Here is a 25,923-nt window from a genome sequence, read left to right on the forward strand (position 1 = left end):
AACTATGAAGTGCAAGCATGTGAGAACAGGTAAAAATGTGTTGTTTGTCATGACTTTATGTAGTGTGTGTGTGGGTGTGTGTGTGTGTTTGTACCTGTGAGCTAGAAGAATATCGACCGGGGGTGCGAGAGCTGGAGCTTTTGCTTGAGCCCATTGAGGAGTCCACACTTTTTCCATTGTAACAGTGAGTCCTTAAACATTTCCCATACTCTTTACGAACCTACACACAGACACACACGAGTCAGAGAGGGAGGTTTTTCATATATATATATATATATATATATATATATATATATATATACAGTGTATCACAAAAGTGAGTACACCCCTCACATTTCTGCAAATATTTCATTATATCTTTTTATGGGACAACACTATAGAAATAAAACTTGGATATAACTTAGAGTAGTCAGTGTACAACTTGTATAGCAGTGTAGATTTACTGTCTTCTGAAAATAACTCAACACACAGCCATTAATGTCTAAATGGCTGGCAACATAAGTGAGTACACCCCACAGTGAACATGTCCAAATTGTGCCCAAAGTGTCAATATTTTGTGTGACCACCATTATTATCCAGCACTCCCTTAACCTTAGCATGGAATTCACCAGAGCTGCACAGGTTGCTACTGGAATCCTCTTCCACTCCTCCATGATGACATCACGGAGCTGGTGGATGTTAGACACCTTGAACTCCTCCACCCTTGAGGATGCGCCACAGGTGCACTTGAGGATGCGCCACAGGTGCTCAATTGGGTTTAGTCCATCACCTTTACCTTCAGCTTCCTCAGCAAGGCAGTTGTCATCTTGGAGGTTGTGTTTGGGGTCGTTATCCTGTTGGAAAACTGCCATGAGGCCCAGTTTTCGAAGGGAGGGGATCATGCTCTGTTTCAGAATGTCACAGTACATGTTGGAATTCATGTTTCCCTCAATGAACTGCAGCTCCCCAGTGCCAGCAACACTCATGCAGCCCAAGACCATGATGCTACCACCACCATGCTTGACTGTAGGCAAGATACAGTTGTCTTGGTACTTCTCACCAGGGCGCCGCCACACATGCTGGACACCATCTGAGCCAAACAAGTTTATCTTGGTCTCGTCAGACCACAGGGCATTCCAGTAATCCATGTTCTTGGACTGCTTGTCTTCAGCAAACTGTTTGCGGGCTTTCTTGTGCGTCAGCTTCCTTCTGGGATGACGACCATGCAGACCGAGTTGATGCAGTGTGCGGCGTATGGTCTGAGCACTGACAGGCTGACCTCCCACGTCTTCAACCTCTGCAGCAATGCTGGCAGCACTCATGTGTCTATTTTTTTAAGTCAACCTCTGGATATGATGCCGAACACGTGGACTCAACTTCTTTGGTCGACCCTGGCGAAGCCTGTTCCGAGTGGAACCTGTCCTGGAAAACCGCTGTATGACCTTGGCCACCATGCTGTAGCTCAGTTTCAGGGTGTTAGCAATCTTCTTATAGCCCAGGCCATCTTTGTGGAGAGCAACAATTCTATTTCTCACATCCTCAGAGAGTTCTTTGCCATGAGGTGCCATGTTGAATATCCAGTGGCCAGTATGAGAGAATTGTACCCAAAACACCAAATTTAACAGCCCTGCTCCCCATTTACACCTGGGACCTTGACACATGACACCAGGGAGGGACGACGACACATTTGGGCACAATTTGGACATGTTCACTGTGGGGTGTACTCACTTATGTTGCCAGCTATTTAGACATTATTGGCTGTGTGTTGAGTTATTTTCAGAAGACAGTAAATCTACACTGCTATACAAGCTGTACACTGACTACTCTAAGTTATATCCAAGTTTCATGTCTATAGTGTTGTCCCATGAAAAGATATAATGAAATATTTGCAGAAATGTGAGGGGTGTACTCACTTTTGTGATACACTGTATATAGTTTATGCATTTTCTCCCCTTTTTCTCCCAACTTTTTTAGCGTGTCTAATTGCTCGATTGCCCCACGCTTCCTCTCCACTATTGCCGACCCTCGCTCTGATTTGAGGAGAACGAAGCTAACCCACGCCCCTCCGACACGTGGGCAGCAGCCGTATGCATCTTGTCACCCACACTAGGTGAGTGCATATATGCGAATCAGCCATGTGTACGGAGAGACACACCCTGATCAGCGCTCTTTCCCCGCCTCGGTGCCATCAATCAGCCAGCAGAGGTCGTAGTGCATCAGTTACGAGGAGACCCTATTCGACTTAATACCTCACCCCTGTATGAACAACAGGCCAATCGTTGTTCATGTGGCCGCTCAGCCCAGCCGGATCGCAGAGCTGAGATTCAATACGATGTATTCGAAATCCCAGCTCTGGTGCGCTAGCGTGTGTTTTTACCGCTGTACCACCTGAGCGGCAGAGAGGGAAAAGTTTTAAGTTTAGAAGTTTTTGCAATCAAAATGATTCAACCCCCATTAAAAATTGGTTTTATTACTAAAACTTCCAGCTGTTTGCAATTAACCAATCAATATCATAAGTGTTTTCTCCAAACACCACTGTTAATGACTTCTGCAATCTCAGAATTATTCAACCCTTCATGATAAGTGTCTTTAGTACTTCGTAGAACACCCTTTTGCTTTTATGACCAGCTGCAGGCATGATACATAGTCAAACACCAGCTTCTGACAGTGTCCCTGAGGAATACTAGCCCATTCCTCAAGTGCCATGGACTCACTAGTAGTCTTGGGTTTGTATGCTGCAAAGATTTTCTATGGGGTTCAAGTCAGGCAACTGTAATGGCCCCAGTATACTTTGAAGTATGCTTGGGATCATTGGTCCAATGACACCCAAGCTTCAGCTTCCTCACAGAAGGCATGATGCTTTCTTTTAGGATTTCCTGATACTTAATTGAATTCATCTTGCCCTCAACATGCTCCAGGTTTCCAGTAGCAGAGGAAGCAAAGCAGCCCAAGAGCATCATCAACCAACTGCAATGCTTTACTGTTGGCAGGGTGTTTTTTTTATTACTGTATGCTTCACTCTGCCTTCTCCAGATATACCGCTGATCCATAGGTCTAAAAAGTTCCAGCTTTGATTCATCACTCCTCAGTACAGAATCCCAAAACATAGGTTATTTATATGGTTTTAAGCAAGTTGGATCCAACCTGTCTTGTGCTTTTGGGTCAGTAGGGGTATACTCTGTATCTTGGAGTTTAGTATGCGCCAATTCCTCATAAGTGATTATGGCTATGACTACAAGCTAGTAACTTTTGGTGCCCATATACACTGATCAACCACCTCCATGTTTCTACACTCACTGTCCATTTTATCAGCTCCACTTAGCATATAGAAGCACTTTGTAGTTCTACAATTACTGACTGTTTCTCTGCATACTTTTTTAGCCTGCTTTCACCCTGTTCTTCAATGGTTAGGACCCCCCACAGGACCACCACAGAGCAGGTATTATTTAGTTGGTGGATCATTCTCAGCACTGCAGTGACACTGACATGGTGGTGGCGTGTTAGTGTGTGTTGTGCTGGTATGACTGGATCAGGCACAGCAGCGCTGCTGGAGTTTTTAAATACCGTGTCCACTCACTGTCCACTCTATTAGACACTCCTACCTAGTTGGTCCACCTTGTAGATGTTAAGTCAGAGAAGATTGCTCATCTACTGCTGCTGTTTGAGTTAGTCATCTTCTAGACCTTCATCAGTGGTCACAGGACGCTGGCCACAGGGCGAGTTGACCATTGAATAACAGCATAAAAGGGGGCTAACAAAGCATGCAGAGAAACAGATGGACTACAGTTAGTAATTGTAGAACTACAAAGTGCTCCTATATGGTAAGTGGAGCTGGTAAAATGGACTGATGATCAGTGGCTGATCAGTGTAGAAAGCTACTTTGACTAGCCCTATCAGACTGAGCCATAAGAATTACAACAGAAGAACAGGTGGATAATATGTTTTCACAGGTAAACCTGGAGCCATCCCAGAGTAATTACAGGCTTTGAAATCACTGTACCACCAATTCTATTTAAGAACAAAGTAAATGGGCCCGGCATTATCAGGTCCTAAAATTGCAAACAAAACTCGAAGTGTCACTTTATATTAAAAGCATATCATTAAACAATACTATTAAAGCTTAACAAAGAAAAAGAAAAACCTTTGGATCAGAATTCTGTGCTGTGACCCAGATATGTAGAATATTGTGTTGAATTTCCATTTTATAATAAACTCATAAAAACCTAGATTTTACGTTGTTGAAAAAGAGCATTAGTTCAATTTATTCAGAAATGTATGGGTGTGTGTTACCTTTTTCTGCAGCACACAATGAAATATGAAGATGAACATGCCCTGCAGAGAATTGAAGATGGTGAACAGGTAGGCCATGATCACCGTGCTCTCGTTGACGTACATAAGTCCAAATGCCCAGGTCAAACCCAGCAAACACAGCAGAGCTATAGCTCCAATCACCCATGATCTAAAACACACACAGATACATAATACATGTAAAAACGATGTTGTTTTACTCAAATTAAATATCACAGGCTTTGACATGACTGTTCATGACAGTCAGATATCATCACACAATAAAAATCCACAAAGAAATCCAGGCGAATATGCAAATGACACCCACCCGCTTTCCTTGTAAACTAGTGTTGCATAGCCTCAATTTGCATATTGTAACATAATGTAATAACACCTGCCTGTTAAGGAGGAAAAAAGAAACAGAAAGGCAGCCTGTTTACCTTAAACTCATAGTCTTTTAATTATAGTTTAAAATAAAAGTCTCATGGTAGTTGTACAATCAATAAAGCAACTGTGTTATTCTTGTCGTGGTGAATCCAGAGCGTCTTCTATAAACACCTACACAGGGCACCAGACTAACACAGGGCAACACACTCACATTCAATTCACATTTACTTTAAACCAAGGAACAGTTCAGAGGAACACAAAATTAGACCAAGAGGAAACTCTACACTGCACCAGTATACCACCCTACCTCAAGGGTTCCAAAATAACGGAATAGTTCAGTTCCCTTGTTGCCTAGTTATCAATTTATCCTTGTCTTGGTTAACAAAGGGTAACAGTAAAGCATTCACCCATCATTACTCGACTGAGTTGAGAGCCCCAAGGATACCACAACTACGTACTGCCAACAGCCCAGGATTGCACAATTGACCTTGGTCTCGGTGAAAAAGGGATGGCAATCCGGGCTCCGTTATTAATCAATGGGGAGCTGATCACAGGTTTAGTGAGTCATTGTCTCAAAGAAAGCACATGCTAGCCCTCACCCTCCCAGAGTACACATAGTACTGATTAATTACGAGAAAGAATAAATCACATTTGAATTCAGGGCTTCTCATTTCTACCAACAAAGATGGTTTTAATGTATAAAATATAAATAATAAGGGAAAAGCTCAGTGGGTAGCACTGTCGGCTCACAACAAGAAGGTCCTGGGTATGATCCCCAGGCGGGGCGGTCCGGGTCCTATCTGTGTGGAGTTTGCATGTTCTCCCCGTGTCTGTGTGAGTTTCCTCCCACAGTCCAAAAACATGGTCAGGTTAAGTGGAGACACTGAATTGCCCTATAGGTGAATGGGTGTGTGTGTATATGTGTGTGTATGTGTGTGCCCTGCGATGGACTGGCGCCCTGTCCAGGGTGTTACTGTGTGCCTTGCGCCCATTGAAAAGCTGGGATAGGCTCCAGCACCCACGGTCATTTTTACCAACAAAGATGGTTTTAATGTATAAAAATTCACGGCGGCACGGTGGCTCGGTGCGTAGCACTGTCGCCTCACAGCAAGAAGGTCCTGGGTTTGATCCCCAGGTGGGGAGGTCCGGGTCCTTTCTGTGTGGAGTTTGCATGTTCTCCCCGTGTCTGCGTGGGTTCACTCCGGGAGCTCCGGTTTCCTCCAAGAACATGCAGTCAGGTTAATTGGAGACACTGAATTGCCCTATATGGGCAATTCATTATGAATGGGTGTGTGTATGTGCGATGGACTGGTGTTCCGTTCAGGATGTTACTGTGTGCCTCGCGCCCATTGAAAAGCTGGGATACGCTCCAGCCCCCCCCCCCGCGACCCTGATTAGATAAGCAATTAAGAAAGTGAGTAAGTGAGTGAGGAAAATGACAGGTACTGGGGTAAAATATGAAAGAAAGGAAGTGTACTGTGGCCTTTTTATCTCTTCATTCATAAAGCCGTGGTATTAATAGCATAGTGTACAAGGGGTGTGGAGGAATAGGGCATGGGGTATTGGGTGCATTATTGCTTTAGCACTGCTGTCTTATATTAAGGTTATAAAATAAGTCGGGGGGGGGGGGGGGGGGGTTGAATTTATTTGGAATGTGAGAATTATTAAATAAAGAGCTTTCACGTTGATTGACAGGGGTTTATATTGTGCAATAAATGAGAGGAAAGCCTAATAACAGAAAAGGTTTTTTTTTTCATTTTTGAGAGAAAGGAGAAAGGCAGAGGTGAGGAACAGGTTATGCTTACTTTATTTCTCCATCATAAGAATCATGATTTAAAAAACAGACATAAAAAGATGAAAAGAAAACTAAGTAAAAAATACTCTACAGAAAAATAAATCAGAGTATGTTAGCACTTAAAATAGGGTGAGATAATTAGGCAATGCATCATGGGTAGAGAAGAAAAACAAGCAAGAGCAGGGATAGTAAATGAAAGTTATGAAGTAAAGGGATAAAGGAACAGGGTGAATTTATAATAGGGCTTTAACACTCATTTCCATACAGACATTGGGAAACAGCAAGCAAGGTAGCAAGAAACTATATTAAAAGTGAGACAGATCAGTTATAACTTGCTTTATTTGCTGCAATAGATTGAGAACGTGGACTATAACTTTTCAGTAGTGTGTAAGACTGTAGCAAATGTATTCTTGCTCTGTGACCATTAGCAGCCTCTCAGAAAGCAATGTTATAAAATATGGGTGGAGTGAGAGTGAATACATTAACCAGGACTGTGCTTAGATGCGCTTCTCTCTCCTCTCTCATTTATTATTTTCTTTTCTGTTACCCATGACTGTATTTCAGTGATAGAGTATATTAATATTTGAGTGCTCGGAATTACTGGCTGGCTGACATAACTTATAAAAAGCAGTTCTGACTTATTTAATGAGTTGTTTGGGTTTGTATGAGCATTTAAATTAGCCAATTATGCATAAGAATTGTATGAGAATTTCCCTGCACGATGATATTATATTGTTGTTTTTATTTGTTTTTTGGCTAACCATCTGTATATACTGATATACACAGATCAGCCATAAAATTAAAACCCACCTCCTTGTTTTTACACTTACTGTCCATTTTATCAGCTCCACTTAGATAGAAGCACTTCGTAGTTCTACAGTTACTGACTGTAGTCCATCTGTTTCTCTGCATGCTTTGTTAGCCCACTTTCATGCTGTTCTTCAGTGGTCAGGACCCCTCAGCACTGCAGTGACACTGACATGGTGGTGGTGTGTTAGTGTGTGTTGTGCTTGTATGAGTTTTTAAACACCTCACTGTCACTGCTGGACTGAGAATAGTCCACCAACCAAACACATCCAGCCAACAGCGCCCCGTGGGCAGCATCCTGTGACCACTGATGAAGGTCTAGAAGATGACCAACTCAAACAGCAGCAATAGATGAGCAATCGTCTCTGACTTTACATCTACAAGGTGGACCAACTAGGTAGGAGTGTCTAATAGAGTGGACAGTGAGTGGACACAGTATTTAAAAAACTCCAGCAGCGCTGCTGTGTCTTATCCACTCATACCAGCACAACACACACTACCACACCACCACCATGTTATTGTCACTGCAGTGCTGAGAATGACCCATCACCCAAATAATACCTGTTCTGTGGTGGTCCTGTGGGGGTCCTGATCATTGAAGAACAGCGTAAAAGCAGGCTAAAAAAGTATGTAGAGAAATAAAAGTACTTTGTAGAACTACAAAGTGCTTCTATATGGTAAGTGGAGCTGATAGAATGGACAATGTGTATAGAAACAAGGACGTGGTTTTAATGTTCTGGCTGATCAGTGTATATAAAATAATATAATTCTTTGTAAATATTCCTCTACTCTGTGCAGACGCTGTCAATCAGCCATCAGAGGTTGTATGAGGTCCCTATCCGGCTTAATCCCTTTATTAACAGCAGCTGAACGTTGTACATATAGCCGCCCAGCCTAGCCGGATGGCAGAGCTGAGATTCGATAAGATGTATTCGAAATCCCAGCTCTGGTGTGCTAGCGTATTTTACTGCTGCGCCACCTGAGTGGCCCAAGTTTACATACATTTATTCATTCAATGTCTATTTTACCACCGATTCAAGGCCAGCGTGGGTACAATTGACCAGGCGAAAGGTAGAAAACACCCTGAACAGGTCGCCAGTCCATCACAGGGCAAAGACATGCACATTCACACCTAGGGCAAATCAGTGTCTCCATTTGTTCTGACTGCAAGTCTTTGGACCGGAGCTCATGAAGGAAACCCACATTGACATGAGGAGAACATGCAAACTCCATATAGAAAGGATACTGACCACCCTTTCTGCTGCTCTCATATTTAAGGGTTACCACAGTGGATCTGGCTTGGCATGGTTTTCACGCCAGATGCCTTCCTGACCCAACCTTCCTTATTTTATCCGGGCTTGGACTGACACTAAGGGGAACACTGACAAGTACCCCACTCATTGGCTAGGCTGTTTCGAACCTACATTTCCAAACCAAAATGTCAAATCTATTTATCAATAAAATATTGAGCCTGTCCCAGCTTTTCAATGGGCACAAGGCACACACAGTAACACCCTGGACGGGGGTTAGTCTATCGCAGGGCTGACACACATACACACACATACGTACACCCGCTCACTTATAGGGCAATTCAGTGTCTCCACTTAACCTGACTGCATGTTTTTGGACTGTTGGAGGAAAGCGGAGCTCCTGGAGGAAACCCACACAGACACAGGGAGAACATGCAAACTCCACACAGATAGGACCCGGACCGCTTCGCCTGGGGATCGAACCCAAGACCTTCCTGCTGTGAGGCGATCGTGCTACCCACCGAGACACTTATGTAATTAATACAATTGGTGGTTCTACAAAGTACTAAATCAGAGAACTGTGGGTGGTTATAATTCAAAAAGAATAAAAAAAAACATAAATTAAAAGCTGCTGGACATTGTCGACACTGTCCACAGTGAAGCGACTATGACATAAATGTCCCTGACAAGTGCACGGAAGCTCTCAGAATGAACAACTGTACACTTACCTCGCTAGAGGCAATCGGCCCACTTACATCTTCTTACACACACACACACACACACACACACAGACACATTAAGGAAGCTCTACAGTTAGTGTTAAATAGCCAGAGCAGGTGCGGAGCCAAATAAATGATTTATGGAATTAGTGAGGAGGCCATTAAACATCATTTTGCTGGGTCTGTCCTAATGACCCACAGGGAAAGTACTTCATCAGCCTGCCCAGCTCCTGAATACCTGCTAAAAACCCATTCTATTAAAACAGAAAGAGAATGTGTTTAGCATTGCGCTGCTATAGAAGAAAGAAGGAAGGATGATACTTAGGAGATCTACATAACAAAGTGTTCTGTTCTGTTCTGAGTTTCCTCAGCAAGTTGGTTATTTCCTCAGTACCGGACAGTTCAAATGCTTACTTGATAAGTTTAGAAGGTCCTGGGTTCGATCCCCAGGTTCCTTTCTGTGAGGAGTTTGCATGTTCTCTCCGTGTCTGCTTGGGTTTCCTCCGGGAGCTCCGGTTTCCTCCCACAGTCCAAAGACATGCAAGTGAGGTGAATTGGAGATACTTAATTGTCCATGATTGTGTTCGATATAACCTTGTGAACTGATGAACCTTGTGTGATGGGTAGCTACCGTTCCTGTCATTAATGTGACCGAAGGGTGTAAAACATGACGTTAAAATCCTAATAAAGTATGGTTGCTATGGTTACATATCAACAGCTCTCTATAATGTTGCGTTCAGGCTGCGTTTAATTTTCTACTACTATGTATTTACATTTACATTTTTGGCATTTAGTGGACGCCTTTATCCAAAGCGACTTACAGTAGTGTGACAGTATACAGTCTGAGCAATTGTGGGTTAAGGGCCTTTCTCAAGGGCCCAACAGCAGCAACCTGGCAGTGGTGGGTCTTGAACCAGTGACCTTTTGATTACTAGTCCAGTACCTTAACCGCTAGGCTACAACTATGCAAAAATAATCTGCATAATAACCATTAATAGCTTAATTAGAACAGTCAAAGCCAAACCCGGGGAAATCAAATGATACAGTTCTCTAAAGAACAACAAACATACATGTATTAATCTCTGTACTATAATTTATTTATTTATTTATTAGGATTTTAACGTCATGTTTTACACACTTTGGTTACATTCATGACAGGACAGGTAGTTAAGTTTAATATCGAACACAGTCATGGACAATTTTGCATGCAATTTACCTCACTTGCACGTTTTTGGACTGTGGGAGAAAACCAGAGCTCCCGGAGGAAACCCACACAGTAGTGGTGGTACATTCGGTTCATTTTATGGACTCGGGTTAATCTGAGTCACTCAGTAATGTGATCCAGTTCACTTGAGTCACTTGTACTGACATCTTGATTGCAATTGATTTACTGCATGGAAATGCATCCAAATTTCACTTGTCTTTTGTGCACTCATCTTCTGTAAATAAATCCTCTCTTAATTCTCCTAGCAGTGACAAGTTGACACTTTTTTCTAAGTGGAATCTTGATCATGGGGGAGAGGGACAAGGAGGGGGGAGAGGGGGGTGGACTCACCTACCAATCAGATTGGTATATTAATGGGTCAAGGGTTCAAGGGGGATGGTCAACAACAAATTGCCATGGTAACTTGACCCAGTCAGGCAGCCACAGTGGCACCAAAACAAACAGTCAGTAAATTACCATGGGGGCTATGATACTCCTTAAGTGGTACAGTCCTAAAGTAGCCTGTAAGCATTTGCATTTTAATAATAATAATAATAATAATAATAATAATATAACTATATTTTGTTGTTGTTTTGCTTACAAGAAAATATGCTGCATTACTAATCTATACCACTACTACTGATAATAGTAATAATAATAATAATAATAATAATAATAATAATAATAATAATACCATGTGCATAAACTCAGCCACATAACAAACACCAGCGTGTTTAACCGCTTGTTCAGCCAAAGCATCTGAGTCTGCGGTGTTTCCTGTGAGTCTGCTCACTCGCCTTGTGTACTTAGCAGTAGCCAGTCAGAGGGCTCATAGGAATCGAGTTAATTGAGACCTCGGACTCGTGATTCCTGATTCAGTACGAAGATTCGAATCATTAATCCGGATGATTCAGGAACCGCCCAGCTCTACCACATAGACACGGGGAGAACATGCAAACTCCACACAGAAAGGACCCGTATTCAGTACAAAGATTAGAATCATTAACCTGGGTGATTCAGGAACCGCCCAGCTCTAGCACACGGACACGGGAGAACATGCAAACTCCACACAGAAAGGACCCGTACCGCTTCACCTGGGAATCAAACTCAGGACCTTCTTGCTGTGAGGTGACAGTGCTACCCATCGAGCCACCGTGCCATCCACACTACAAAATGTTTATGAGGGTTTAGTGGCCCTGCAGCAGAACATTAATATGGATCCAATATAATAGTTATTTTTGCTCCATGTTATGATTACACTTTGACAGGAGCAAGGATTTAGACCTGCGATTAAACTTTTGACCTGATCTACTTAGTAGCCATGGTATAAAAGTATAGAGCTCTAATCTCTGAGCACCGCGGTTACCCTGAAATCCACTAACAGCACATTTATGAGGCTTGAAAAACAAAACTACTCACAAATGTCAAGGTAATATTCCTCATTAACAGTACCCGCCGGTGCACCGCGTACTGTAAAATACCAGCTGTGTGGAAATGAGCAGCCCAGAGCATTATTCTTCTTGCTTTATCTTGCATGAAAACTTTGATCATGTTTGAACCTGGAGGGGGTAAGGGAACAGTGTTCTTTTTTCCAGCCTGTTGTGTCATATGTCCCAAGGTTGGTTCAGATGGACAGATTGCTAATGCCTGGCTTTTAAAACGATTCATAAACACACTCACAAACTGATGCAGTTGCTTAAATTCCAGCCAAGGAAACATCTGGGTTCATTTAAAGTTTAATTGAGTTTGATATTTGTCATCTAAGAAGTCTTCCTGCTGAGCGTTTAGCCAAATGACGACTGAAGCACCCACTTTCTCTCTCTCAGGTAGCACCACTACCAGGCTAATAGTCAGAGTTAAATACGAAAAATTAAAGTGAATGATGACATGAACGTCTCAGAACATATTTAAAGCCATTAAAGCACATTTGAAGCAATTTATACCCATCATTTTAAGTCTGAACGAGCAAAATCTGCATTCCAAAAGCTGCTGTAATTGAGTTAGTCAGAAAAAGAAAACGAGAGAGAGAGAGAGAGAGAGAGCATGAATAAAACAGATTTTTAGCACCTGCAGAAATAAAGTTTCAGAGAAAGGAAAGAATGCAAATGTGAGATCAGTCTTCCAGGCAGTAATTATTGAACAGGTTTGCTTTTTTTTGAAAACGGTGACTTCTCATTAACCTCACATCAGGCAAATCTAAGTAGATAGGAAAGATCCACGCTAGCTGCACTCAGTGTCTAATAGAAACAGGATGATTGGCTGTCTATGTGATTTATTTTAAAGGCGATGCATGTCTGCCAAAACTGGCTCATAGATATGTTAAAAAAGTATCAAATGTACTATTTGGTCATAAGACTAACATAACTACACCACAAGCATCTTACAATTTGTCATGAATGCTTCTGCAGCGTAAAGTAATACACATAATTTTAGTAGTTTTAGGTCTCTTACACCTGTTATTTTTAGGGCTGTCGAAGTTAACGCGATAATAACGCATTAACGCGATCTCAATTTAACGCGATTAAAAAAAATTGTGCCGTTAACGCAAATTCTATACAGGAAAAATTTACCTATACAGGCAGTGAGTGCCATGTAGAATTACATCACGAAGACCCGCATTGTTATGTTTTGTACTTAACCACGAAATACAAATGACACTAGTTATGTGGAGAACAAGTTGTCTTTATTGCTTAATCCACAACTTGGAGCGTCACACTTAAACATAACATGCCGTTACCCGCTGGTCACCTGATACACATATCAGCTCAGTGACGTACAACACACAGTGGTAACGTGATACGCAGATCACGTAAATGATATATATCACACGCATGATAATAATAAGCTTTTTTCTCTCTTAATTTTCCTTGACAAGTGAAAAACCAAAATATAGCAACCTTAACATTATGAGGAAGAATTTCAAAGATATTCCTTTGCAATACTTTATCATTTCAAGAATATGATACAGACTGACCAACACTATTAAGCCAAATCAGCATTGAAAATTGACTTTACTTTTAATAGCCTTCTACAATGCTGGTGCTTCTTAAAACTGAATATTTTCTTTTAAACAGAAGTGTTATTTAAATGCTATTAAATTGTTTTCCAACAAAATACGCCCAATTTGGCGGATAACCGCCCAATCTGGCAACACTGGAACGCGTTGTTATTATCGCGTTAACTTCGACAGCCCTAATAAAAACGTATTCTGATATCCAGTTAGCAGCGTAGGGTTTATATAGCAGCAGGTAGCATAACGTGAGAATAAGGTGCAAAAACAATGCAATATTGTGCAAAGATGCAAGTAATATAGTCACTAGTATGAGTCGTCAGAACCCAGGGAACAAGACAGTGTTGATTGTGAATGAGTTTTTGTGTATCTTAGTGTATGTACCGATCAGCCATAACATTAAAACCACCTCCCTTTAAAAAAAACAAAAAAAGCGATTAATCGTGATTAACTATATGAAATTCTGAGATTAATTGCGATTAAAATTTTTAATCGTTTGACAGCCCTAGTTATTTTGCTTAAATTCCTACACACTTAGAGTCTCCACATTCACTTTACACCTACCAATCAAGTGGGGTACAGTCTGACCTCTGCTTCAGCTAAGACACATACAGCCAGCCAAAAAGATACTTAAGAGCTGTGGCTAATTCAGTGTCAGTAGGCAGGTCAATGCAATTGGAATGGGGTTATTCCAATTTCACAAGCTCACATACATCCAGGATTGACTTCTGTATGAATAATAGAAAAGACAGGAATGCTGGTCCTTTCACCCAAGGAACATCAATCAGCTCCCAGTATGCAGCCCTAAAGAACCTGTAGAAACCCTAAAGAACCTTTTTGCACTCACTGTCCATTTTATCAGCTCCACTTACCATATAGAAGCACTTTTTAGTTCTACAATTCCCCTTTTATGCTGTTCTTCAATGGTCAGGACCCCCACAGGACTACCACAGAGCAGGTATTATTTAGGTGGTGGATCATTCTCAGCACTGCAGTGACACTGACATGGTGGTGGTGTGTTAGTGTGTGTTGTGTGTAGTGAATCAGACACAGCAGCGCTGCTGGAGTTTTTAAACACCTCACTGTCACTGCTGGACTGAGAATAGTCCACCAACCAAAAATATCCAGTCACAGCGCCCTGTGGGCAGCGTCCCGTGAACACTGATGAAAATCTAGAAGATGACCAACTCAAACAGCAGCAATAGATGAGAGATTGTCTCTGACTTTACATCTACAAGGTGAACTAACTAGGTAGGAGTGTCTAATAGAGTGGACAGTGAGTGGACACAGTATTTAAAAACTCCAGCAGCGCTGCTGTGTCTGATCCACTCATACCAGCACAACACAAACTAACACACCACCACCATGTCAGTGTCACTGCAGTGCTGAGAAAGATCCACCACCTAAACAATACCTGCTCCGTGGTGGTACTGTGGGGGTCCTGACCATTGAAGAACAGGGTGAAAGCAAGCTAAAAAGTATGTAGAAAACCAGATAAACGAGACAAAGTGCATCTATATGGTAATTGGAGCTGATAAAATGGACAGTGAGTGTAGAAACAAGGAGGTGGCTGATTAGTGTATTTGTTTCAATGCAATCCAACACCACCTAACAAGAAGCCTGCCATACATTAGAGGCTGCTGGAAGATGGATGACACTGTCAACAGTCAAGCCAGCTTGATGGCCCCTCTCTAAAATCGTGGACAAAAAACCAGGCTGTCTTTATGTCCGAATATGACATAAAGGGTATTCAGAGAATACCCAGTACATAAATATTTATGCTTGCGGAACATGTCAGCTTATAAAATCTGCTTTAAGGTGCTTATAACATGTCAGTGTTATGTCAATCCTATGATGCAGGATTCAAGTGAAGGTCACGATTGCATCTAAGATGAAACACATTGATTTTGACATTTATATTGATTTTAAAGTAGAGCAAGGACAAACTGGAAATTAAACACATCTGTGGCAGACCACAGAAGGATACATGTGTGCTTGTAAAAAACACACACTAAAAACATGAAGCCAAAATAATAATAATAATAATAATAATAATAATAATAATTGCTATGTCTTACTATTGACACTTAACAATAATACAGCCATCAATATAGTGGTAGCTACACGATAAAAGCCAAAATAAAGAAAATGCAAGAAAAGCAAAGCCAAGACGGAAAGATAAAGAATATGTTAATAAACCGACGCAATAAACAGAACATGAAAGCAGATCAAGCAAACTGACAGAAATAAAGAAAAGACAAGAATTGAACAGTGACAGTAAAATGGGCAACTGGCTCATGCTAAACTAAACAAAGCGAGATGAATGTCCAATCAAGCAACAATTAGTTCAGTCATCAAAAAATTATACCCTACATCTAAAAAAATCATATTTTAAATGAGTCACATGGTCCATTCATGTACCTTCTCATCTATGAGTAAAAGAGCTTGAAGAACAGGACAGTGGACTGTCAGAATGGGAACTTTTACTGGCCTGTAACTGAAGAGTTATATGAACTGTGCATGGTGATACATTCACTACATTACCAATATTAAACCTTTCTGCAATTTGAGCCAGAAATTGAGGCATCAATGAATCTTGGTCGGCAAACAACCTGTCAGTGGTTTGTGGTTGTCCCTCCTCAAACCACTGTCAATAAGTATTCAACACAGCTGCCTGTGAGCGGCACTTTATTTTTTCAAAGATCTAAAACCTTGTACAATAGATTATAGTATACACCGATCAGCCATAACATTAAAACCACATCCTTGTTTCTACACTCACTGTCCATTTTGTCAGCTCCATTTATCAGCTTATCAGCTCCTGCATGCTTTGTTTGCCCCCTTTCACCCTGTTCTTCAATGGTCAGGACCACCACGGGACCACTACAGAGTAGGTATTATTTAGGTGGTGAATCATTCTCAGCACTGCAGTGACACTGACATGGTGGTGGTGTGTTAGTGTGTGTTGTGCTGGTATGAGTAGATAAGACACAGCAGCACTGCTGGACTTTTTAAATACCGTGTCCACTCACTGTCCACTCTATTAGACACTCCTACCTACTTGGTCCACCTTGTAGATGTAAAGTCAGAGACGATTGCTCTTCTATTGCTGCTGTTTGAGTTGGTCATCTTCTAGACCTTCATCAGTGGTCACAGGACGCTGCCCATGGGGCGCTGTTGGCTGGATATTTTTGGTTGGTGGACTATTCCCAGTCCAGCAGTGACAGTGAGGTGTTCAAAAACTCCAGCAGCGCTGCTGTGTCTGATCCACTCATACCAGCACAACACACACTAACACACCACCACCATGTCAGTGTCACTGCAGTGCTGAGAATGATCCACCACCCAAATAATACCTGCTCTGTGGTGGTCCTGTGGGGGTCCTGACCTTTAAAGCATGCAGAGAAACAGATGGACTACAGTCAGTAATTGTAAAACTACAAAGTGCTTCTATATGGTAAGTGGAGCTGATAAAATGGACAGTGAGTGTAGAAACAAGGAGGGGGTTTGTGTGTGTGTGTGTGTTTATGTATGTATACATTATTTCAAAAAATCTATTCAGAACATACTTTATGCTTTCCATTGCAAGTACAAGTTGCCATAGACAGCTTTCAGGCAGAGTGCTTGCACAATTGCTGCAGACAGGAAGGCTTTTTTTTCCCTAAAATTGCTTTGATGGTAAATATTAAGATTTGTTTTTCAAAGCTCTGGCATGGCTGGGCTATTTCCTCTAAACCTGATTGTGCCCCTTTAAAATCGTCTTCAAATCACATCAATGATGAGGCACTCAATATCGGTGCATTCTGACAAATTGGCAGCTCATATTGGCATGCGTAATCCCACTTAATGCTTAGTAATGAAGGGAGGCGCAACTGGCTATCTCTCGACCTGCTGTGCTTATTAAATCCAAATCCTCAGTGTACGTGGATCAAATGCGCTTTATTACCAAGCCTTACTCCACAATCCGCTGCAGTCTGCACCACTATCTCAAACCACTGAGCCATTCCGCCCCTCCCTGAGATCCACCAGGTCGCACACGTACTTGCAGAAAAGAAGACATACATCCAGATTTAACAGGTGTCAGAGCCGAGACAGAAAGGTCCCGACCCTGGCAGGGTGGGTGAGCTAAGTGCAGGTAACTTCACGGTTGACACTCTCCGTTTCAAATAGCTTTATAAATCATGGCATAGAAAATGGGTGAGCCTATACATAAACACTCAACAGAGCAGGACAAACAGGACACACATACAGTGTATCACAAAAGTGAGTACACCCCTCACATTTCTGCAAATATTTTATTATATCTTTTCATGGGACAACACTATAGAAATAAAACTTGGATATAAGTTAGAGTAGTCAGTGTACAACTTGTATAGCAGTGTAGATTTACTGTCTTCTGAAAATAACTCAACACACAGCCATTAATGTCTAAATGGCTGGCAACATAAGTGAGTACACCCCACAGTGAACATGTCCAAATTGTGCCCAAAGTGTCAATATTTTGTGTGACCACCATTATTATCCAGCACTGCCTTAACCCTCCTGGGCATGGAATTCACCAGAGCTGCACAGGTTGCTACTGGAATCCTCTTCCACTCCTCCATGATGACATCACGGAGCTGGTGGATGTTAGACACCTTGAACTCCTCCACCTTCCACTTGAGGATGCGCCACAGGTGCTCAATTGGGTTTAGTCCATCACCTTTACCTTCAGCTTCCTCAGCAAGGCAGTTGTCATCTTGGAGGTTGTGTTTGGGGTCGTTATCCTGTTGGAAAACTGCCATGAGGCCCAGTTTTCGAAGGGAGGGGATCATGCTCTGTTTCAGAATGTCACAGTACATGTTGGAATTCATGTTTCCCTCAATGAACTGCAGCTCCCCAGTGCCAGCAACACTCATGCAGCCCAAGACCATGATGCTACCACCACCATGCTTGACTGTAGGCAAGATACAGTTGTCTTGGTACTTCTCACCAGGGCGCCGCCACACATGCTGGACACCATCTGAGCCAAACAAGTTTATCTTGGTCTCGTCAGACCACAGGGCATTCCAGTAATCCATGTTCTTGGACTGCTTGTCTTCAGCAAACTGTTTGCGGGCTTTCTTGTGCGTCAGCTTCCTTCTGGGATGACGACCATGCAGACCGAGTTGATGCAGTGTGCGGCGTATGGTCTGAGCACTGACAGGCTGACCTCCCACGTCTTCAACCTCTGCAGCAATGCTGGCAGCACTCATGTGTCTATTTTTTAAAGCCAACCTCTGGATATGATGCCGAACACGTGGACTCAACTTCTTTGGTCGACCCTGGCGAAGCCTGTTCCGAGTGGAACCTGTCCTGGAAAACCGCTGTATGACCTTGGCCACCATGCTGTAGCTCAGTTTCAGGGTGTTAGCAATCTTCTTATAGCCCAGGCCATCTTTGTGGAGAGCAACAATTCTATTTCTCACATCCTCAGAGAGTTCTTTGCCATGAGGTGCCATGTTGAATATCCAGTGGCCAGTATGAGAGAATTGTACCCAAAACAGCAAATTTAACAGCCCTGCTCCCCATTTACACTTGGGACCTTGACACATGACACCAGGGAGGGACAACGACACATTTGGGCACAATTTGGACATGTTCACTGTGGGGTGTACTCACTTATGTTGCAGCTATTTAGACATTAATGGCTGTGTGTTGAGTTATTTTCAGAAGACAGTAAATCTACACTGCTATACAAGTTGTACACTGACTACTCTAAGTTATATCCAAGTTTCATGTCTATAGTGTTGTCCCATGAAAAGATATAATGAAATATTTGCAGAAATGTGAGGGGTGTACTCACTTTTGTGATACACTGTACATACTCATTTTGTCTTTTAGCCACTAATCAAAGACCTTCAAGTTCAAACTGTGTTTTGTAAATTAGCCCTGTGGAACTAGGAGCATCAAATCATTCAACTATTAGCACTAGTAGGACGTCTGATTACAAAATTATAAGATTCTACAGTCAAGCCATTATCAAAGACTGAAATCACACCTTACAGACTGCCTAATTAATCAGATGGGTCAAAAGGCTTTTGGTTAAGAAGTATATATATATATATATATATATATATATATATATATATATATATATATATATATATATATATATATATAATTTTACCCCTTTTTCTCCCACTTTTAGCGCATCCAATTTCTACCTGTCAATCATCCTCTCACTAATGCTGGTCCCTGCTCCTGATTGGGGAGGACGAGGCTGCTCCACGCCCCCTCCGACACGTGCACAGCAATCGAACATCTTATCACCTACACTTGACAAGCGCAGTGCGGTACAGCGCTGTGCACGGAGGGCCACACCCCCTACCGCACTCCTTCCCCATCTCCGTGCAGGCGCCACCAACCAGCCAGCAAAGTCCCCATCCGGCTTTAAGTGAACCCTTATCTGAACAACAGGCCAATCGTTGTTCATGTAGCCACTCAGCCTCAGCCGGCAAGGCAGAGCCGAGATTCGATACAATGTATTTGAGATCTCAGCTCTGGTGAACAGCGTGTTTTTTACCACTGCGCCACCTGAGCGGCTGGTTAAGATGTATATTTTACATGGTAAGGCAGCACAGTGTTGCAGCAGATAGTGTTGGGTCAGTACTGGACCAGTGGCCTGGAAACTGGGTCTGAACTTGTCCTGGGTCATTATTTGTGAGCAGTTTGGCAGGTGTTCTCAGTATTCACTTAGATGTCTATGTTTTAGAAACATGCAGTAGGGGGTAGGCTACTTTGTATTTGGAGGAAACCTGTGAGACAGTTCCATACTCCAAACGGATAGTGACCAGTGCTCGGGAATTAACCCTGGGTCACTTGCTGTCATGCCAAATTTTATGTACACAGATCAGCCATAACATTAAAACCACCTCCTTGTTTCTACTTTCACTGTCCATTTTATCAACTTCACTTACCATATAGAAGCACTTTGTAGTTCTACAATTACTGACTGTAGTTCATCGCTTTCTCTGCATGCTTTGTTAGCCCCCTTTCTTGCTGTTCTTCAATGGTCAGGACTGTCCCAGGACCACCACAGAGCAGGTATTATTTGGGTGGTGGATGATTCTCAGCACTGCAGTGACACTGACATGGTGGTGGTGTGTTAGTGTGTGTTGTGCTGGTATGAGTGGATCAGACACAGCAGCGCTGCTGGAGTTTTTAAACACCTCACTGTCACTGCTGGACTGAGAATAGTCCACCAACCAAAAATTTCCAGCCAACAGCGCCCTGTGGGCAGCATCCTGTGACCACTGATGAAGGTCTAGAAAATGACCAACTCAAACAGCAGCAATAGATGAGCGATCATCTCTGACTTTACATCTACAAGGTGGACCAACTAGGTAGTAGTGTCTGATAGAGTGGACAGTGAGTGGACACGGTATTTAAAAACTCCAGCAGCGCTGCTGTGTCTGATCCACTCATACCAGCACAACACACACTGACACACCACCACCATGTCAGTGTCACTGCAGTGCTGAGATTGATCCACCACCTTAATAATACCTGCTCTGTGGTGTTCCTGTGGGGGTCCTGACCAGGCTAAGAAGGTATGTAGCGAAATAGATGGACTACAGTCAGTGATTGTAGAACTTCAAAGTGCTTCTATATGGTCAGTGGAGCTGATAAAATGGACAGTGAGTGTAGAAACAAAGAGGTGGTTTTAATGTTATGGCTGATCGGTGTATTGTGCATCAAAAGACAATACATTGCATAATAAGCTAACTGTGTGTATAATGTTATGTAAAATGTTATGTCAACCATATTTCCTATTGAGCCAAAACAAATACCACGCCCTGCCCAAATGTGTGCATGGCAATGCCTGTTGTCTAAAAAAATGCAAGTCACAGTTAGTGATGTATTCAATGCTGGGCTGATGGTAGTTACTCGTAGTTCACATGTTGAAAACTTGAGTGACTTACATAAGGGCCAAATTGTTCTATCCAAAAGTCCTTAGTTTAAAGTGTCTCAAAGTATCTTAACTTTAACTTAGTATCTAATTTTAAAGTATCTACTGTTCACAGAAAGCCTTAGTGAGTAGTCAGTTGTCCAGTGGTCCAAAGGAAAGGACAAGCCTTAAAAGAGATTGTTGGGAGGCCAACACTCATTAATGGAAACCACAGATTAATTCAATACTGTAATGAGGTGAATGTGTCACAACACCCTTTTGTGTATGGTGCTGCTTAGTTGCAGGCCAGTTAAAGTGCCCATGCCAAATCCTGTCTGCCATCTACAGTGGGTACATTGGGTACATGGCACATGTGCATCGATTACCCACTGAAGAGATGGAACCAGAATGCACTGCAAGACTTACGACCTGGTGGCAATGTCCTGGTATTAAATACCACAGGACTGCATTAGGTTATTTTAGTTAGGGTGGTCCTAATGTTTTGGCCTATCAGTGTAAGTATTCATGCCCATCTTTTGCAAACTGCTTAAGAAGAAGTAAAACCTTGTGGATTCATTGTTGCTTATGCCTCTAACACCTCAATTGTCTCTCATTTTCATTGTCTTTATTTTTAATGAGTACAGCTGCGACATTTGATTACACATCATTTCCAAAAATGGATTTTATAATGGTAAAACTGATGACTCTTAATATATGGTGACCAGCCAGGCTGTGATGTGTCCTTTCCAAGCCCTATAACTGTTTGTGAAATATCATGAGTGCACTGGATAATTCACCACAAAACATTTTCCCCAGTAACAGTGCATTATGTGGTGAATAGGCTGTCATTTAATACATACAGCCAGTGGCCCATTTATCCCGCCATTATACCATACTCATATTTATGCAGCACCAGTGTCAGTCTCCCAGACAACACACACCTCGTATTTTATTCCACCTCTGAAGCGCGGGTATCAATAAAACCACATATTCATAAACTCGTTATGGCTCTCCTGAGCTCCCCTTTATGAATATGCATGCCCGTGTGCATGGCAGAGGTTAATCCCACAGAGGTTAATCGTTAGTCTATTCTGAACCTGATGCCGCTCTTTTCTTCCCATAATACCATAAGCCTCACCAGCAGACAGTCAGTCAGCACATGCCTTTAGGAATGAGAAATGCTAAATGCTCCACCCATGTCTGTGGGGGTACGGCTTTCACATGTCCTTTAATGCAGAGACAGATGCAGAAGGGCATATAAAGGATTCGTAAAGTATAAGACAGACGTCTAATAGATGTCTAAGACAGACACACTTACTTTATGTTGTCCAGACAGCCGGAGTCTGGCTTCAGTATGGCGGTGTGGTGAAACATTTTATAAAGTGCGATGCCCAGGAAAATCACATTCAGCTGTAAAATAAGAATTAGAATGACATGTTTTAAATTAAAACCTTATTATAACCTCACCTTACTTTAAAAAAAGATTATTAGGCAGATAAAGCTGACATGATTTCTTCATCATAATGATTTTTTCCAGGCATAACATTATGACCACTGACAGGTGAAGTGAATAAAACTGATTATCTCTTCATCACGGCACCTGTTAGTGGGTGGGATATATTAGCTAGCAAATGCAAATTGTATCCTCAAAGTTCATGTTAGAAGCAGGAAAAATGGGCACGTGTGAGGATTTGAGCGAGTTTGACAAGGGCCAAATTGTGATGGCTAGACGACTGGGTCAGAGCATCTCCAAAACTGCAGCACTTGTGTGGTGTTCCCCGTCTGCAGTGGTCAGTATCTATCAAAAGTGGTCCTAGAAAGGAGCAGTGGTAAAACTGCGACAGGGTCATGGGCGGCCAAGACCAATCGAGAATCTGTGGGATGTGCTAGACAAACAAGTCCAATCCATGGAGGCCCCACCTCACAACTTAGAGGAGTTAAAGGATCTGCTGCTAACATCTTGGTGCCAGACACTACAGCACACCTCGATGGGTCAGGGGGACCAACACAATATAAGGAAGGTGGTTATAATGTTATGCCTGATCGGTGTATCTTTATAGCGTAGCCTGTTTATTTAAAAATGGAGCTTGTCATGCTTCAGCTTTGTAAAATAAGTCACTGTCGTCAATGTAAAAACAATATAGGTATATTTTTCAACCTAACTGTACACTACTGGTAATAATTCCTATGAATGTATTCATACATTATTAAGCACACATTACAATGACTGACAAAATGGTCTGTATAATTAATCATAAGTACAGTAGCCGTACTATAACACTGTATATGGATATGCCTTCTGTTTATTGAGTCCAGGTACAACATCAATATCTTGCTCTCAACACAAATGATCTTTTGACTTAAAGGTCTCAAATCTTTGCCAACTTATAATACAAAATAAAACACTGTTGATGTATCTATCACTACAGTTATTTTTTTATAAATGATTAATGTTTATTTATTCTTGTTTAGTAACCACTTCCTTTATGCAGTGATAAAAAATGACCAGGATTTACCATGATAATAAGGGTGGCAGGACCAATAAAACTCCAGATGAAGTACGTGTCCAGACGCAACCAGCACCTAGAAAAGGAAATGTAAGAGGCAACATTTAGTACAACGTTTACTTAATTGTTGTTTGTCATGCTGAACTGCCGCAACAGTCATGGTCATTTTTTAAAATGTATTTTATGTATTTTGTGGCATTTTTTCATCCCTCAGTTTACATTAACATTTTTAGCATATAGCAGACGCTTTTATCCAAAGCGACTTACAGCGTACAGTCTAAGCAATTGAGGGTTACAGTGGCAACCTGGCAATGGTGGGTTTGAACCAGCGATCTTCTGATTACTAGTCCAGTACCTTAACCGCTAGGCTACAACTGCCCTCAGTTCTTTTCTATTACCACTATACACCAATCAGCCTTAACATTAAAACCACCTCCTTGTTTTTACACTCACTGTCCATTTTATCAGCTCCACTTACCATATAGAAGCACTTTGTAGTTCTACAATTACTGACTGTAGTCCATCTGTTTCCCTACATAAATTTTTAACCTGCTTTCACCCTGTTCTTCAATGGTCAGGACACCCACAGGACCACCACAGAGCAGGTATTATTTGGGTGGTGGATCATTCCTAGCACTAAAGTGACACTGACATGGTGGTGGTGTGTTAGTGTGTGTTGTGCTGGTCTGTTGCTGCTGTAGTTTTTAAATACCGTGTCCACTCACTGTCCACTCTATTAGACACTCCTTCCTAGGTCCACCTTGTAGATGTAAAGTCAGACACAATCTATTGCTGCTGTTTAAGTTGGTCATCTTCTAGGTTGGTGGACTATTCTTAGTGAGGTGTTTAAAAACTCCATCAGTGCTGCTGTATCTTATCCACTCATACCAGCAAAACACACACTAACACACCACCACCATGTCAGTGTCACTGCAGTGCTGAGAATGATCCACCACCCAAATAATACCTACTCTGTAGAGCCCTGACCCTTGGAGAACAGCATGGCAGGGGGCTAACAAAGCATGCAGAGAAACAGATGGACTACAGTCAGTAATTGTAGAACTACAAAGTGCTTCTATATGGTAAGTGGAGCTGATAAAATGGACAGTGAGTAGAAACAAGGAGGTGGTTTTAATGTTATGGCTGATCAGTGTATTTCACCATAGGGATGATAATTGGCCAGATTAAGTTTTTACCAGACTGAGTGATTGCCCAAAGATATTTTTTCATCTTATCAGAACACAGAGAACACAAAATATTCCTTATGTTGCCAGAGTCCTTTACATGACAGTTGGTAAACTTCAATTTGGCTGTCATATACCTTTTACTCAACAGGAGCTTCAGTCCAACATGTTCTTCAATCTCATCACATGACTTTGGGACTCTTTTAAAGAACTCCTCTCTCTGAAAATGCCAATTTTGGACAGACGATCAACTCTAAGAAGGGTTATGGTTGTTCCAAGCTTCTTTTATTTCAAAATTATTGAAGCTACTGTGGTCTTGGGGACAGTTAAAACCTTAGATATAGTTTTATATTATTGCTTCGTCTTCAATGCTCTGTCTGCAATGTCTTCATTGCTTGGTTTTGTCCTGACAATGCAGTTTAATTGTGTGCCCTTATAGACCCAGGTGTGTGCTTTTTAAAAACTATGTTCAATCAGTTCAGATTGCAACAGCTGGACTTCACTTTCAAACACATCTCAAAAATAATAACAGCAAACAGGATACGCCTGACCACAGTTTTAAGTACCATGGAAACTGGTAAAACACTGTTAGATTGTTAACTATTAAAACTATTAAAATGTAATTCACAGCACAATCAAGTGTGAAAAAATTCTAAGGTTCTAATTCATTACTGAATCCATTGTGTGTACACTGATCAGCCATAACATTAAAACCACCTCCTTGTTTCTACACTCACTGTCTATTTTATCAGCCCCACTTACCATATAGAAACACTTTGTAGTTCTACAATTACTGACTGTAGTCCATCTCTTTCTCTGCATGCTTTGTTAGCCCCCTTTCCTGCTGTTCTTCAATGGTCAGGACTCTCCCAGGACCCCCACAGA

General features: G+C 41.9%; 1 protein-coding gene across 1 annotated transcript in view; it reads right to left on the reverse strand.

The window, feature by feature from the left end:
* Window positions 1-25,923, reverse strand: part of LOC134326693 (adhesion G protein-coupled receptor L3-like) — a 537,600-nt gene that overhangs the window by 17,920 nt on the left and 493,757 nt on the right. The window contains exons 18-21 of the mRNA XM_063008876.1: window positions 23,864-23,930; window positions 22,666-22,757; window positions 4,270-4,438; window positions 95-220 (exon numbers count right to left, since the gene is read on the reverse strand). Of these exons, the coding sequence (XP_062864946.1) occupies window positions 95-220; window positions 4,270-4,438; window positions 22,666-22,757; window positions 23,864-23,930 (454 nt within the window). The remainder of the gene's footprint in view (window positions 1-94; window positions 221-4,269; window positions 4,439-22,665; window positions 22,758-23,863; window positions 23,931-25,923) is intronic.

Source organism: Trichomycterus rosablanca, chromosome 14 (genome assembly GCF_030014385.1).
Source record: "Trichomycterus rosablanca isolate fTriRos1 chromosome 14, fTriRos1.hap1, whole genome shotgun sequence".
Taxonomy (NCBI): Eukaryota; Metazoa; Chordata; class Actinopteri; order Siluriformes; family Trichomycteridae; genus Trichomycterus; species Trichomycterus rosablanca.